Source organism: Hyla sarda, chromosome 4 (genome assembly GCF_029499605.1).
Source record: "Hyla sarda isolate aHylSar1 chromosome 4, aHylSar1.hap1, whole genome shotgun sequence".
Lineage (NCBI taxonomy): Eukaryota > Metazoa > Chordata > Amphibia > Anura > Hylidae > Hyla > Hyla sarda.
The window spans coordinates 249,874,528-249,892,356 of record NC_079192.1 but is presented as its reverse complement, the minus strand read 5'-3'; the positions used below and the strand labels follow the sequence as shown (position 1 = coordinate 249,892,356).

Below are 17,829 nucleotides of genomic sequence, written 5' to 3'. Positions count from 1 at the left end.
CATAGATTGAGAAAACAAACCATTTTTTAATTTAAAATGTATGTACCTGAAATAAAATCAATAGTGAGTGTTTACTTACAATACTGGTGTCTAAAGTTAGTTTACGTTAACGGTATCTTTACTATCAAACACTTGAAGTTTAGATGTATACATAAATATATAATACACATTTCTTATTATTTTTAATTTATTTTATTAAAGTACATGGCTTTTCTTGTGCTGATACAGTTTGCTTTATATCACAAAGTTACAGTCACAATTCATTGAGTTGCTACTGTAACTAGTTAACAAGTATGACACTAGACACTTCTCAAGTGGCTTAGCTAAGCTCATATAGTGCAGTTGGAGAGTTTGGTTTTCCTTCCTCTGATACCAGTAAAGCACCTGGTGCAGAAATGATAAAAATGTAAATCACTAGAAAAAAACTGTACAGACAGTAGACTACAGATTGCTGTAACCCCACAATGACAAGAACAGGGTCCTGTAAACCCCCCTACTTTAGTAGAGCAGTTTTTGGACATACATGCTGACAACCAATTAAATCTATGAGCCTAAATGCTGTACTCTGCTACAGTATCTGTGTTAAGCTCATACAGACAAACAGAGCAGCCGTGTGCATGATTAGTATTATTCCCCTTTAATAAGGAATTCTGGGAGATTCCCCCTCTAGTGCATGCAGAGTTGTGAATGCAGCTTTACGAATGAGTAGAAGTTAAGCAATACAGTTATATTGTTTCTTAAATTTTTGCATAGATATTTTTTACTTTTTGCCAGCTGTTTCATAACAGCTGAATGCTAGGTGTCCAAGCAGAGTACACTGTCATCTGCTTTTTGTGAATGGTCCTATCTAACAGGGTTTGTCCAAAGCAAAGAATTTATTCAGTAATGCCCTCCAAAGGTTCAATGTCTGTGGGAAAAGTGCTTAGAATGAAAGACTGCACTCACCAAAGCTTTATTGGAGCAGATAAAGCATCACGAGTCTAGAAGGCAGCAGCATTCGGGGCAGGGGTGTGCGACTTACTGTCACTCCAGCTTGTAGAAGCGCACAAATTGTGCGAAACAGTTCTGTCCTGCACACCCCTTCCCCAAATGCTCCTGCCTGATAAAGTTGTGATGCTTTATCTGTTCCAATAAAGCTTTGTGACTATGGTGAGTGCAGTCTTTCATTCTTCATTCTAAGCACTTTTCCCACAGACATTGAAACTTCAAAAGCAAAACCCACTGAGTGTCCCAATGTACCAGTCTGTATCCTAAAACAAGCCATGTACACCAAGTATACTTTACAGAAAAGCAGATACCATGAAATAGAAAACACAAACTTACCACTTCGCGTTTTTCAACTTCAAACCATCGTGAAATACCAGGTAGGCTTTGCACCAGAGTCAGAGCTGTTCTTTCTACCCAGAGGCTCTTAAAAATGAGAAAATATCTTTCATCACATTTCACTATATCTTTAGTATCTCAAATAGATAGAGCAGGCAACTAAGCATCTTTCCACATTGGGTGGTTTAGTCTAAGTTTCACTAGCTTTGAATATCTATTTATATGGCACAAAAAGAAACAATAACTACACATTTTTTTCTACATGGCAGTCCTTTAGTAGAACTTTGGCATTACCTGTTTGTCACTGTATACACAATAAATATGTTGCCCACTATAATTTTGAAACCTTGTTGAACATCTATTTATATCTTAGGCTACGTTTACATCTCTGTTGGAGCTCTATTCGCAGAATCAGTCGGGCATGAGCAGAGAAAAAAATACTAAAAAGTACAAAAGCTATTTTTTCCCCCCTGAAATCCTGCTAGTAAAGTCAATGGGATCTGTCTGTGTCCGTTGTAGAAGGATCATCCGGCTCTGTTTTTCGGTTGTGAACAGACAGGTGAAAAAAAAAACATTGGCACTACGCATAAATGCATTAATCAATTGTTCAAGGCAATATAAGAAGTTTTGCAATATATCTTATTAGAGAATAATGCATTTTTTTCCACTTTTCATACGTCTTGTTTCTACTATGGAAAAAAAAAACCTTATCTGTATGAGAGCTACATACTGATCGAAAAAAATGTACTTTCAGCCAGCATTTACTCTACACACCTCCACATCATCTTCACTAAGTCCTGTGATGCCAAAAGTGACTCTACGGGGCTTAACCAGCAATAGTCTGAATGTCAGTGTGACAGCCCTATCCTGATAGTGGCATTACTTGTGAGACTAGGCAGTCACATCAATCCAAGTCCTAGAAGCCACTGTTGAAAGTCCATGGCAGCAGCTTCAAGACACCAGAATAATGGTGCCGACTTCCTTTACTACTACAGGATAACTGTGTAAAACTGGCCTTTCACTATTCAGTGACAGCATAGGAGATGAGTTCAGGAGCTGTACCAAGCAGTATGTGTGCCGTGAAGTCTCTGTGCCTGTGTTGTGCAGTGAAGTGACACAAGATACAGAGGCTATTAGATATGATAGCCACCTGTGCAAATATTTACAAATAATAAATAAAAACATTTTAAATGACCACCAACATAGCATTTACTTTTATATTAACATGTTATTATACATATAACAGAAGAAATTTGTAGCACATTTCTATAAAAGGCCAACTTTGAATAGGGCTTTTTTTTTCTTTACTTATTATGATACATACATTTCCCCATAAGTTTTATAAAACATTTTGCATAGCCAAGTTTTTTAGCAACTGTGCTATAGTAGCTCTCCTGTTGGACTGAACCAGATGGGCTAGCCTTCTCTATGTGGATCAATGGGCATTGGGTGCCCATGACCATTAATTCACCAGTTGTCCTTTTTTAGACCATTTTTTGGAAGCCAGTAACCACTGCATGCCGAGAAAACACAACTAGATCTGTCATTTGGAGATGCTCTGAATGGCATCGCTGCCCCTTGGAAAAGCTCTGATCCGTATACTCACAGATTTGAACCTTTCAACTTTAATAATTGGCTGTTCATTTGTTGTCTAATAAAACTCACTTTTTGACAGGAGCAACTGTATGAGATAATCAATGTTATTCAATTCACCACTGTCATTTTTAGAACTTTCTCAAAATCACACGGTCCTGTGTGTGATTTTAACTTTAGTCAGTAATTCATAATTTGCGCCAATCGATCTTTGGCGCAATTTGGGCACAAATCCCATTTTTTGGGCGCAAATCCCCGCCAAGAAATTTTGCACATGGAAAACACACTTACCAATGTCAGAAAATGTAAAGGCGTCAAATACATGTAAAGGCATCAAAAAAATTTTTGGGAACGCAGCGACGCCTCCAGGGCTGCTCAATACTATCCTGCGACATAGTTGTCTCTGAGGAACCTTCACCCTCCGTTGAGCCAGCATTGGACATGGCCCCACAGGTTCAGGAAAGGTAAGCACTAAAGCAGTGGTCTCCAACCTGCGGACCTCCAGATATTGCACAACTACAATTCCCAGCATGCCCGGACAGCCAACGGCTGTCCGGGCATGCTGGGAATTGTAGTTTTGCAACATCTGGAGGTCCGCAGGTTGAAGACCACTGCACTAAAGTAACAAAAAAAAATACCCAAGTTGAAAATAAAATCCATTTCACATGGTGGCTATAAACCCCACAAAAGACAATAACTCATGTCGCTTGCTGATATACTGCAGGAGGGACCCCGAAATGGCTGCTCTACAGGTTAAAATACACGTCCTCTGTGGCGGTAAGTTCTGTGTAAAAGGCGCTGTGAACAGCTGATTTCAACATTTGAGCCAAAATTACTAACAACTTGCACCAAATGATAAATTTGGTTCATGTCCACGAAAACCAAAGTGAGAAAAAAAAAGGGTAAAAAGAAACTGTCAACAGGCAAAATTGATAAATACCCCCCTTATGTATACTGTAAATACAAATTTATACTGTAGTCACAGATATTTTATACATAAATGATATATTATAGCAGCTTTTAAAGTAGACCTGTTTTAGTTAGTCTTACACTAAATGGTTTGCACAGTCCTGTGAAATGATCATGTAAAGTAGGAACCTATCTTTAGCTCTGAAAAATCTCTAGAGGACAAAAGTCCTTTCAAAGGATCCACTTCCCCATTTTCATCCGGATGATAAACGTCTAGATGTAATTGAAAGCTCTCTCTCTCTGTGTACTGGGAATATTCAAATGCAAAGTAGTCATTTCTACTAACACAAAATTCCTTGTGTTAAATAGCAGAAATAGGAAATGTGTAAAGAAGAAAATGTGACCTACCATGCACTCTGTACACTCTTAAAGATACAATCCTGCTAAACAGTGCACTGTATGTACCAGGAGACTAAAGCTCGTTTACAAAAGCAATTTTTACCTTAAATTCATTTTCCTTGTCCTTTGTACCCTTATGGAAAGGTCGGTCATACCGGAACCTCCAAATGTGATTTACTTTGTAAAAGCTTTTGATATTATCAGGAATACCCTCTCTCTGCAGAACCTCTTGACTTTCAGGAATAGGAGTAACTGCATAAATCTGTAAATCTAGGCACAAAGTTAAGGGGAATCCTAAATGACCAACTCGAAACATGCATTTGAAAAGAATTCCTATTAACATGTACCACATACCATAAAATAGAAAGAACATATAACAACAGAAAATAACAACAGAAAGAAACAAAGCACATGACGTAAATAATTACAAAGCTTGGCAAAACATTTATTTTGTGTCATCATACTTCCATTTACTGTAATATCTGGCTGCCATACACAGCCAAAGAAACTATAGTGTAGTGAATGGATTATTAATAATGTGGCTAGACAATGTGTCTTATTGAAGTATGCTATGTTTTTATTTAGATTTTTCTAAATCCCCAGCATACTATATGTCCTTCCTTTTATGTTTTTCTATTTTGGGGGGCTGAGTTGATGGAAGAAAATAATGTGCCTATAAATGAATAATCTTTTTAATATCATTCAATTACATAAAAAAAATAAATCACCTCTTTACTTCAATACCAAAAAATCCTGTAATATAAGTAAATTGGGAAAAAAGAGTCTTATTTGCAGATGAAACAAAAATTAAATTTTTGAAAAGGTGTCTTTTATCCATTTCTTTTATATAAGTATCTTCCTAGCATGTGGTGAATGAATAAGGCTGCAGCCAAAAAAGGCCAGAAGTTACAAACATTGCGTTGATCAGATATGTCTGTATTTTAATGTTTTGATAAAATAAAGAAAACTTCTTTTTTGGAACAAGCTCTGTGCCAGAACTTCTTTTTTGCTATCATAGTATATGGTGGTTTAAAATGTAGACTTTCGGGGATACATGGAAAAAATAGGATACCTTACACAAGGCTGGGTATTAAAGGAGTACTCCGGTGCACACTTTTTTCATGTTATCCCGTCCGGGCTGCAAAATAAAAGAAAACGCACTTTATCTTACCTGCCAACGAGCCGCCGGAGCTCCGGTACACTCCGGTACAGGTGTTCGGTCCCCGGGCTGTATTCTTCTTACTTCCGGTTAGCCCGGCACGTCACACGGAGCTTCAGCCTATCACTGGCCGCAGCGATGTCCCGCCTCGGCCAGTGATAGGCTGAAGCTCCGTGTGACTTGCCGGGCTAACCGGAAGTAAGAAAAATACAGCCCGGGGACCGAACACCTGTACCGGAGCTCCGGGGGCTCGTTGGCAGGTAAGATAAAGTGCGTTTTCTTTTATTTTGCAGCCCGGACGGGATAACATGAAAAAAGTGTGCACCGGAGTACTCCTTTAAGAACATAAAAAAATGTACATAATGTCTAAATGCTACTGGAAGCTGGATAAATCATTTACATAAACTGTAATAAATAATTACATGTGTAAAATTATAGTAAAGAACATATGTGTTTTGACAGGTCTTTGAGAGTCCAATTGTTAAAAGGATACACTGAGCTTCTGCCTGGAAGATAGTTTCATCAGGCTGGTTGGCATGCTGCATTGCAATAGCATGTGGGAATTCTGTAAGCATGCGCTGTTGAAAAGCTTCTAGTCTCTCGTAGTCATGGCCTCGACAAACAAATTCTTTGTTCTAGTCATAAGAGAGGTTAGTTCATTACCATTTCAGTTTATCAACTATCTATTTCTAAAACATGAAAATATAACTGCAAAGCTGGTGCTTAGCTAAAGGTAGTGATAATAATAATAATTATAATACAGTAATCCTATGCTATTAATAGTTTGCTGAGACAGAATATCAAGGATTTGGCCAACTAAGCAAGTTTATAATCCGCTATATTGAAACAGAAAAACTAAATGTGTCCTTATGAGAAGATAATGCTCCTCTAGTATTAAATATCTGTGTGTGTTCCAAATGCCCTCTATTCATTAAATATCTTCCTCTACTTAGGAAAATGGTTGTGGGGTCTTGCCCTGATGTGGCAGAGTCAATGAACTAAAAATGAATTCAATTTCACTTCTCATACTTATTCCAAGTCTTTCAACTTTTTTTTATAACTTCCAAATTCTTTTTTTTTTTTTTTAAGTCAAACTTGTGTGATGTATCTCTTGCTTTGGAAAAGTTAGATCAATGGCACGATTGCATTGGTCTACCTGGTCTCAGATGCACCTCTGTACTAGTACAGCTGGTGGGTGACTTAGTTGTGCCACTCACCATCTCTGGGTCAAGTTGGAGGACAATCGTTGTACTCATCGTGTATGTTCTTTTCATATCCCCTCCAGGTAGCATCGCTATTCCTTTAATCCCCAAGTACCAGATGTTCCTGGAGATGTATGAGTAGGCACCCTATTGTATATTTGGTACAGCTGTCATATGTTACAATATGTTTAATTTCAAGCCATCTCAGTATGATAGTGGCTTTGAGGAACCATGTTGCCAGGCCCGGCCTCAATGGCATCTAACTAGCTATGTCTTCCTATTTAATAATTTCAAGCAGACAAGTCAAAAGTTTTGATTGATCAGGGTCCTAGTACTGAGACCCCCACTGGTCAATAGATCTAACTGGGTGAATCGAGCTTCCTTCTCTGGACCAACACTGGCGAGTTGTGTGCTGATGTGCTTCACCCAGCTATATTTAGCGATTGTTGGGGTTGCTGACACCACAACCAATATACTTTTGACATGTCTGCATGTGAATTAAGGCCAATCTGACAGGAACATCAACTACTGTAATAGCAACAAGATTGAGCCTAGCCACAACCAAACTAAACTGATACCTTTTCCCTGCAGAGTCCCTAGAGACATAAATGCATATTGCTCTTCTTTAAATATTGCTTGTTCAGTATTTAAATTGTATTCCAGTATTTGCTTGTCTTCAGGTGAGACTGGAAAATTTACAAAGATTCTCAGATGTCTTTCATGAAAGTCCAAATGTTATATAGTTTGAATACCACGTTATAAACAATTTTTTATCATTATAAAATAACATATTCCTTACTCCTTTTTTGTTTTTAACTATTTACCTGGAAAAAACAGAACACATAAAAGAAAATATTCTTTTCCAAATTTAAAAAAAATGTTTCCAGGCCTCTCCATCTCTAATGCAAGCATAGTTTACATTTCTGTATATTATTATTATAATTTTTTTGTATTTCACACATGATTAGTTTCCTGCTGAGCATCTACTTTCCTTAATGTTGTGTTCACTATTAGGGCCTTAGTTATTCTGCACCCAACTTATTTGTATATGTGTACTACTTGTACAGCAATTAACCTTTTTCACTAATATGTTCACACTTTATGGCATCACAAGTAAAATTATATATATTCAGGGCACTTACCCTTAAAAAAAATGGGAATTTCTTTCCATAAAATCCAACCCTAAAGAACTCTGGCTCCAGGCGCTGTTGGTCCATTATTTTATCATAGAGGGATGCTTCCATCATCTGTAAAAACACAGAACTATAGCTTTTAGTCACCACAGGACACAAATCTCACATTAAAATCTGCTTTACGTTCATGCAAACAGAACCTGCATGGCAGTGGGTGGAGTCTCTGTTCGGTGTACTGCCACCTTACAGGCTCTACCACACACCCCTTTGCCAATGGGAATAGTAATGCCCAGTTGTTAATTTGCATGGCAGTGGGTGGAGGCTATGTTTGGTGTACTGCCACCTTACAGGCTCTACCACACACCCCTTTGCCAATGGGAATAGTAACGCCAAATTGTAAATTTATTCCTAATTATTCAGGAGGAATGTCAAAGAAATGGAATAGTGCAGCATTATGAGAAAACATTCCCCAAAACTTTTTCAACATGAATACTGGTGTTTACAAAACAAACATATCAGGAATTATTCATGATATTTGTTTTAGATCTAGCAATTGGGTTAAACTGGCACCGGACTTCTATCTATTCACTGCAATTCTCCTTTTAGGCAACAATAGATTGTATTAATGTTCTGTCACCTGCTGTTGTACGGTTCCATAGCATTACTCAAGAATCAGTTTAAAATTGAAATGCAAAAAGGAAACAATAAACACTTCTCCCAACCTACTTACCATGCATAGTGCCATAGTGTATATGCATGTCACACCTGTAGTTTAAAAAATCTAAGGGTTCTAAGGGTTCCAATGCCATAGATTCAGACACATGTTATGGCCTCTGTCAAAAGGGCTTACCTGTATGTGACTATTTCATATAATTTCCATGCAGAATCCCAATCAATAAGTGACACCCCACTTTTTTTCCATAACGCAGATTTCAAATTTGTGTCAGCAAAATTTACACCATATGAACTACGGCACAGATTCCCTTTGACATCAATGGGATGCATATTGAATGTGGATTGCAATATGTAATTGATATCAATATAAAAAATATGATTTGTGAATGTAACCTTAGGCTAGGGCTGTATCTAGGCCTTTATCCATAGCATTATCGAGACATTAACAAGCAATTTTACAGGTACAGATGTAGCCATGGTTATCTTCAATGGTGTTAATCCATCCAGTAATGTGTTGTGTTGGGATATCCTTATGAACCAGAGATTATTATATTTTATTATTAATACTATTATTTATTTTTATAGTGTCCTTGTTTGCAGTAGTTGAAGACTAATGTTAAATTAAGGTCTGTGAAATGCATGAGGATAATTTATCTCAACTTTAGGAGTGCAGTACGATATCTTAATGCTGCACCAGTGCTCAAGCTGATGCTGGCTACATCTGTATATCCAAGAGATTTCTACGCAATTCTCAAGATAAAGCCAAGTGATTTTATATTACTTAATGAAAGAATTTTTACAATCATTCAGATAAGTCAGAACAGCAAAGGCTTAGTACAATATGTAATCATTTTTTTTTCTATATTTTTAACCCAGTCCCCCCCTCCCCAAACCTCTTTAATTTATTGATGTCAGTTACCCTCATTTTGCTGAGATTCCTGTAGTCATAATAGTTTTCATACTGTTCAGCAAGTTTCCTGCAAAGTATTATTCCATTTTCCCAACACTGTGAACAGAATAAAAAAAAAGTTAAACATAGTAAAAAATGACAGGAAAATAAGCTATACCCTCATTCACGTGTTAGTTTGATTATGGTTTGTTTTGTACCGGCAATTGTTTAATTTTATTATACCGGCAAATGTACCTAAAATAATATTTTTCATTCAAAGGCAAAATATTTATACAGGTTTACAGAGGCCATACCCACAAAGCTTCAGTCTAGCTTCAATTTAAAGGGGTACTCCGCCCCTAGACATCTTATCCCCTATCCAAAGGATAGGGAATAAGATGTCAGATCGCCGCGGTCCCGCTGCTGGGGACCCCTGGGATCCCCACTGCGGCACCGCGCTATCATTAATGCACAGAGTGAGTTCGCTCTGCACGTAATGACGGGCGATACAGGGGCCGGAGCATCGTTACTCCACGGCTCCGCCCCTCGTGACGTCATGGCCCGCCCCTTTCAATACAAGTTTATGGGGGGGGCGTGGCGGTCGTCACGCCCCCTCCCATAGACTTGCATTAAGGGGACGGGCCGTGATGTCACGAGGGGCGGCGCCATGACGTCACGCTGCTCCGGCCCCTGTATCGCCCGTCATTACGCACAGAGCGAACTCGCTCTGTGCTGTAATGATAGCGGGGTGCTGCAGCGGGGATCCCTGGGGTCCCCAGCAGTGGAACCGCGGCGATCTGACATCTTATCCCCTATCCTTTGGATAGGGGATAAGATGTCTAGGGACGGAGTACCCCTTTAAGAAAATAGTTTTTTACTTTTCAGTTTTGCAGCTCTATTTTGTTATAATATTTTGTAAGTCAGAGAAAGTAGCCATAAAACTCTACACAGCCCTTAAAAAAACTACTAAGATATTGCGAATAACTGCAGTATACCTAGAGTTCTTAGTTTCATGTGCAGTTAGGTTTTACTTTGTGTTACAGAGTTCATTAACCCCTTAAGGACACATGACGTTCTCATACGTCTCCATTTCCGAGTCCTTAAGGACACATGACGTATGAGAACGTCATGTGTTTTACCGGCCCCCCGCAACCATCTGGAGCGGAGCCGGTGCCCGATGCCTGCTGAAATCGTTCATCAGGCATCGGGGCATATCGCCCAGGGGAATCATTATGACCCCCCATGTCGGCGATGGCCGCAGATCGCTGGACAATTGGACAATTGACCCGGGTCAATCGGGTCTCCAGTGACCCGGAATTATTGGCTGATCGGGGCCGTCAGAGACGGCCCCGAACAGCCAGACCCAGCAGGGGTGAGGTGGCACTGGTGCCACCTCACGATCGCCCTGATTCGTCGGCCGGATTACCGGCCGACCAATCAGGGCGCCTGCTGCGGGTGTCACTCCCGCAACCCGCTCCGCCCCTCTTCCGGAGGACATGAGCGGGTGCGGGACGTGCACCCCGGGTGCTGGGGACCCCGATCCCCGGCGCCCCTGTTGGGATCGGGGCCCCAGGAGCAGCGGCGACGACGAGGGACTGACCTGTGCGGCGAGGATCGTTGGAGGTGAGTGACAGCCTCCTGCTGTTGCTTAGCAACAGCTCCCAGCATGCAAAAAGGGCATGCTGGGAGCTGTAGTTATGCAACAGCAGGAGGCAGACCACCACAACTCCCAGCATTCCCTTATGGGCATGCTGGGACTTGTAGTTTTGCAACAGCTGGAGGCACATTCTTTCTATGGAAAAGTGTACCTTCAGCTGTTGTATAACTACAACTCCCAGCTTGCACAATCAGCTAAAGTGCATGCTGGGAGTTGTAGTGGTGCATCTGGTGGTTGCATAACTACAACTCCCAGCATGCCCGTTGGCTGTCGGTGACTGCTGAGAGTTGTAGTTTTGCAACAGCTGAAGGCACACTGAGTTAAGTAGCAAACCAGTGTGTCTCCAGCTGTTGCATAACTACAATCCCCAGCATCCCCAGTCAAAGTAGTATGCCTCCCGCTGTTGCATAACTACAACACCCAGCATGCCCTTCCGCTGTCCGTACATGCTGGGGGTTGTAGCTTTTGCAACAGCTGAAGGCACACTGGTTGCAAAACACTGAGTTTGTTACCAAACTCGGTGTTTCACAACCAGTGTGCCTCCAGCTGTTGCAAAACTACAACTCCCAGCATGCACTGATAGACCGTACATGCTGGGAGTTGTAGTTTTGCAACAGCTGGATGTCCCCCCCCCCAATGTGAATGTACAGGGTACACTCACATGGGCGGAGGATTACAGTAAGTATCCGGCTGCAAGTTTGAGGTGCGGCAAAATTTCTGCCGTAGCTCAAACTGCCAGCAAGAAACTACTGTGAACCCCCGCCCGTGCGACTGTACCCTAAAAACACTACACTACACTAACACACAATAAAATAAAAAGTAAAAAACACTACGTATACACATACCCTACACAGCCCCCCTCCCCAATAAAAATGAAAAACGTCTGGTACGCCACTCTTTCCAAAACGGAGCCTCCAGCTGTTGCAAAACAACTACTCCCAGTATTGCCAGATAGCCACTGACTGTCCAGGCATGCTGGGAGTTTTACAACAGCTGGAGGTACCCTGTTTGGGAATCACTGGCGTAGAATACCCCTATGTCCACCCCTATGCAAGTCCCTAATTTAGGCCTCAAATGCGCATGGCGCTCTCACTTTGGAGCCCTGTCGTATTTCAAGGCAACAGTTTAGGGCCACATATGGGGTGTCGCCGTACTCGGGAGAAATTGCCTAACAAATTTTGGGGGGTATTTTCTGCTATTACCCCTTTTAAAAATTTTTAAATTTTTGGGAAAACAAGCATTTTAGGTTAAAAAAATATATATTTTTTTACATATGCAAAAGTCGTGAAACACCTGTAGGGTATTAAGGTTCAAATTACCCCTTGTTACATTCCCCGAGGGGTCTAGTTTCCAAAATGGTATGCCATGTGTTTTTTTTTTTGCTGTCCTGGCACCATAGGGGCTTCCTAAATGCGGCATGCCCCCAGAGCAAAATTCGCTTTCAAAAAGCTAAATGTGACTCCTTCTCTTCTGAGACCTGTAGTGCGCCAGCAGAGCACTTTTCACCCCCATATGGGGTGTTTTCTGAATCGGGAGAAATTGGGCTTCAAATTTTGGGGGGTATTTTCCGCTAATACCCTTTTTAAAAATGTAAACATTTTGGGAAAACAAGCATTTTAGGTAAAAAATATATATATATTTTTTTACATATGCAAAAGTCGTGAATCACCTGTAGGGTATTAAGGTTCACTTTACCCCTTGTTACGTTCCCTGAGGGGTCTAGTTTCCAAAATGGTATGCCATGTGTTTTTTTTTTTTTGCTGTCCTGGCACCATAGGGGCTTCCTAAATGCGACATGCCCCCCAAAAACCATTTGTCGCTCCTTCCCTTCTGAGCCCTCTACGGCGCCTGCCGAACAATTAACATAGACATATGAGGTATGTGCTTACTCGAGAGAAATTGGGTTTCAAATACAAGTAAAAATTTTCTCCTTTTTATCCCTTGCAAAAATTCAAAAATTGGGTCTACAAGAACATGCGAGTGTAAAAAATGAAGATTTTGAATTTTCTCCTTCACTTTGCTGCTATTCCTGTGAAACACCTAAAGGGTTAATACACTTACTGAATGTCATTTTGAATACTTTGGGGGGTGTAGTTTTTATAATGGGGTCATTTATGGGGTATTTCTAATATGAAGACCCTTCAAATCCACTTCAAAACTGAACTGGTCCCTGAAAAATAGTGAGTTTGAAAATTTTGTGAAAAATTTCAAAATTGCTGCTGAACTTTGAAGCCCTCTGGTGTCTTCCAAAAGTAAAAACTCATAAATTTTATGATGCAAACATAAAGTAGACATATTGTATATGTGAACCCAAAAAAATATATTTTGAATATCCATTTTCCTTACAAGCAGAGAGCTTCAAAGTTCGAAAAATGCAAAATTTTAATTTTTTTCATCAAATTTTGGGATTTTCACCAAGAAAGGATGCAAGTTACCATAAAATTTTACCACTAAGTTAAAGTAGAATATGTCACGAAAAAACAATCTCGGAATCAGAATGATAACTAAAAGCATTCCAGAGTTATTAATGTTTAAAGTGACAGTGGTCAGAATTGCAAAAAACGCTCCGGTCCTTAAGGTATAAAATGGTCTGGTCCTTAAGGGGTTAAAATGTTTTCAAGATGAAATAAAGACATTTGCAATATGTCTTTAATATGAAACAAAAAATGTCCAACAATTAGAAATACTTCTGACTACCGAACTATGAACAAACAACATATTACATCAAGTTCAAAAATGTTTCACCCTAAAAGACACATTTTTACTGACAAAAATGTATAGGCAGTGTTGGGAATTTAATGTATGTCTGTACAAAATACATTGTTGCTGGGAAATGCATAGCTGGTATGTGACTGCCTTCAGAGTTACGTACCTTGCCAGAACAGTCTCTACAGAAAACTTTAATCACTGAGCTAGAAAAGATAATTCTAAACACTGGAAATCATATCAAAGCATTTGGGGAGGCCTCTACTGGCAGCTCTCCAACAGCACAATAGGGCTGAGTTAAAGGGGTACTCCACTGTTTTTGCGCTGCAGGGGTTGACCACGCCCCTTGTGATGTCATGGCCACACACCCTCAATGCAAGTCAATGGGAGGGGGCATGAGGCGGCAGTCATGCCCCCTCCCATAAACTTGCATTGAGGGGGCGTGGTCATGACATCACAATGGACGTGGCCGACCCCGCAGTGCGAAAACAGCATTTGGAACATTTACTTTCGAATGCTGACCAGTGGAGTACGCCTATAAGTTTGAGAATATATGTAAAGGATATTATACATTGTAATATTTGATCTCTCTTTTTGCTTTCTATTTAGCTATATAATGCATTTAAAATAAAATCAGTTATAATAAGTCTCATATAGGCTTTTTTTGTGACATGAAAGAATGATTCTTAAATCATCAGATAGTATTTATCACTAAAATGTTTATCTATAATCTGCTATCTTTTCTAGCTTGCACCTCCCCAGGGACAGACATGTAGAAAATAAGAGTCTCTTCCCCTTTGGCATGTTTGACAGCCCCGGTGTATCCCTCAAGTGTGTCCTGTCCGTCCTTATGACATGATATCCTTGGTGTCAGCAGGTGGTAACCACAGCAAGCCATGGTATCTGAACAGACCATTGGGAGAAGTTTCCGCTTGGTAGTGAATGTCATTATAAGCTGTATTTACAGTTACTGCTAAATAGATTAATTAGTTTTCAACATAGATAAACAGTTAACAGTCAAACTAGGTGGGTGAATGCATTTAGTTGATGTTCTAGACTGTTAACTCTGCTACATCTGTACACCAGTCCATTATTTTTACAATAATAATAATTTATTTAATAATAATAATTAGAGGTGCACCGAAATGGAAATTTCAGAACCGAAACGAAACCGAAATTTAAAAAAATGTCCGGCCGATACCGAAAATTACTTCTCCCCGTCTTCTGGTAAAATGCAGCGCTCCGCTCATTAGATTAGATTCCCCCACATTAGATTGCCAGCTCCCTCACATTAGGTTGGGAGTTCCCCCACATTAATAGGCAGCTCCCCCACAATATTAGGCAGCTCCCCCACAATAGTAGGCAGCTCCCCCCACATTAGGTCAGCATTTCCCCCACAATAGTAGGCAGTTCCCCCACATTAGGTCAGCATTTCCCCCACAATAGTAGGCAGTTCCCCCACAATAGTAGGCAGTTCCCCCACATTAGGTCAGCATTTCCCCCACAATAGTAGGCAGTTCCCCCACAATATTAGGCAGCTCCCCCCAACAATATTAGGCAGCTCCCCCCACATTTGTAGGCTGCTCCCCCCCACAATAGTAGGCAGTTCCCCCACAATATTAGGCAGCTCCCCCCACATTTGTAGGCAGCTCCCCCCCACAATATTTGGCAGCTCCCCCCCAACAATATTAGACAGCTCCCCCCACATTTGTAAGCAGCTCCCCCCCATATTAGGTCAGCAGTTCCCCCACAATAGTAGGCAGCTTCCCCCCACCCCACAGACATACAGCTTCCAGCCATATACAGTGTATGTCTGTACTGCTGCCCCCACAGTGATCCGGTCACCGCTCCTCCGGCCCGGGGTCACATCTACTGCTATGGCCTATAGACCATAGCAGTAGGTGTTGGGACCGGAGGAGCGGTGACCGGAACACTGAAGAAGATGACGTGCCGCCAGTCACTCACCAGGCCCTGGCCAGCGCGCGTTCTCCTGAGATTATCCTGCGGTCCTCCTGCGTCTCTATGGTTGTACGCACGGGACGTCAGTGACGTCCCGTGCGTACGACCATAGAGGCGGAGAAGCGAGGGACCGAAGGAGGATCGCAGGAGGACGCCGGGGAATGGTGAGTGACCGGCGGACATCCTTATGTCCCGAAAAGATATACTGTATACTAAAAACCAGGGGGCCTCCAGATGTTGTGAAACTACAACTCCCAGCATGCCCGGACAGACTTTGCCGGTCTGGGCATGCTGGGAGTTGTAGTTTCACAACAGCTGGAGGCCCCCTGGTTTTTAGTATACAGTATTCATTTTTATATGCTCTGGCCGGCCCCTGCCTGCAGCCACACACGGGAGCCGGCCCGGGCACATAAAAAGAAGTATTGCTATTCCAGAGAGCGCCCCCCCCAGATGTTGCGCCCTGTGTGGCCGGCCCCCCCCCTGCACCCCCCACGCTACACCTCTGGCACTGGCAGGGTTTGTAACTTGTGCTGTGGGTGGGCAGGGGAGGTGGGTCATTATCGGCACATTTTTTGATGTTTCGGCATTTCCCCGAAATAGCTATTTTCGGCCGCCGATATATCGGTGCATCCCTAATAATAATAATAATTTATTTATATAGCGCCTACAGATTCTGCAGCGCTTAGCATCATCTCAAAAACATAAACATCCTAAACAAGAAATAAACAAAAATCCAAAGCAACATCTGTATTGTAATTGCCGGTTTATACAGATAAGAAAATAAAATGAGTCACTGATAGACTTCCATCATGCTCAGCACAACTTTTTAGTATAAAGTTTTTCATTTTAGAAGAATACAGTGTGTAACTACAGAAAAATCAACATTAATGAAGGCTTTCAAAACTTTTTAAATTTTTGGAATTATGTGTTACCTTAACCTTAAAGGGGTATGCCTCCCCTAGAAATCTTATCTCCTATCCAAAGGGGACCCCTGCATTCTCCCTGCTGCACCCGGTGTTCGTTTAGAGCGTTGGGTGCAGCTTCTGAGGCTCGTGACGTCACGGCCGCACCGCGCTCGCCTCCTCCCATAGACCTGCATTAAGCGGGCATAGCCGTGACGTCACAATCGGGATGTAACCGTGACATCACAGGTCTCCGTCCCACATTGCTAGTCATCTGGCACGGAGCGAACTTGTCTCCATTCACCAGATGCCTGGGGTGCTGCAGCCGAGATCACGGTGGTCCCCAGCGGCGGGACCCCACGATCAGACATCTTATCCCCTATCCTTTAGATAGGGGATAAAATGTCTAGGGGCGGAGTACCTATTTAGGGCACGTTTACACATACAGGACCCTGCACAGATTTGATGCGCAGGATTTGTAACTGCCGATTAAAAGTTGTGCTCAGTCATTGAGTTTACATTGAAATCTACAACAGAGTCCTGCACATCAAATCCTGGTACATGTGAACGTACTCTTAAGGCAATAATACAAAATATAGAAAAGAGGTGAGATTAACATAAGTGACTGGCTTACTTTCCCTCGATCAAAATTCTGAATGATGGTCATATGAAGATACTCTTTCCGTTGCCACTCTGTCTGCATTGGGTAGCTGAGAAATTCCCTGAGGGGACGATCAGACCATTCCAGTAATTCATCATACAGTAGAAGGGTATAGGCAGCCTCTGCATGGGACACATGTAAGAATTAAGAAACAGAATATTCCATATACCTCTATAATATAAGAAGCCCTACAATACAATCCACTAAATGTGGCTGTCGTTATTAGTTCTATCCATACATCTATACATACAAGCTGACTTTTTCCAATGCATGGTCCTCAGATTCCCCCTGTTCATCATATACATCTGTACTGACTAATATATCTAACATATAACTAGCCACAATATTAGGTTATCCAATGTCCTAATTAAATGTATCTGTAAAATAAATCAATGTAAACATATTCAGGGCTTCATTACCTGTAAAATTTTGTGCTTTCATATGCAGATCATAGAGTTTGTGTATATACCGTATATACATTTCTTCTTTATTTAGCTCTGTTTTATAAAAATTCTGAGAAGTAAAAATATTGAGTTATTTACCATGTCATAACTATATAACTATATATTTTCTATTCATATATATGCACACACACACAGGTTCAAATTGTCTAATCAAACACGAAGATAAAATGTATAAGCTATTCCCACCTATTGCTCCAA

General features: G+C 41.1%; 1 protein-coding gene across 4 annotated transcripts in view; it reads right to left on the bottom strand.

Moving 5' to 3' along the window:
- DOCK4 (dedicator of cytokinesis 4) overlaps positions 1-17,829 on the bottom strand; it is a 351,745-nt gene that overhangs the window by 39,656 nt on the left and 294,260 nt on the right. For all 4 annotated transcript variants that reach the window (XM_056573904.1, XM_056573906.1, XM_056573905.1 and 1 more), the window contains 7 exons: positions 17,587-17,680; positions 17,141-17,289; positions 9,313-9,399; positions 7,728-7,832; positions 5,877-6,018; positions 4,328-4,494; positions 1,324-1,410 (listed from right to left, as the gene is read on the bottom strand). In XM_056573904.1, coding sequence (XP_056429879.1) covers positions 1,324-1,410; positions 4,328-4,494; positions 5,877-6,018; positions 7,728-7,832; positions 9,313-9,399; positions 17,141-17,289; positions 17,587-17,680 — 831 coding nt within the window. The remainder of the gene's footprint in view (positions 1-1,323; positions 1,411-4,327; positions 4,495-5,876; positions 6,019-7,727; positions 7,833-9,312; positions 9,400-17,140; positions 17,290-17,586; positions 17,681-17,829) is intronic.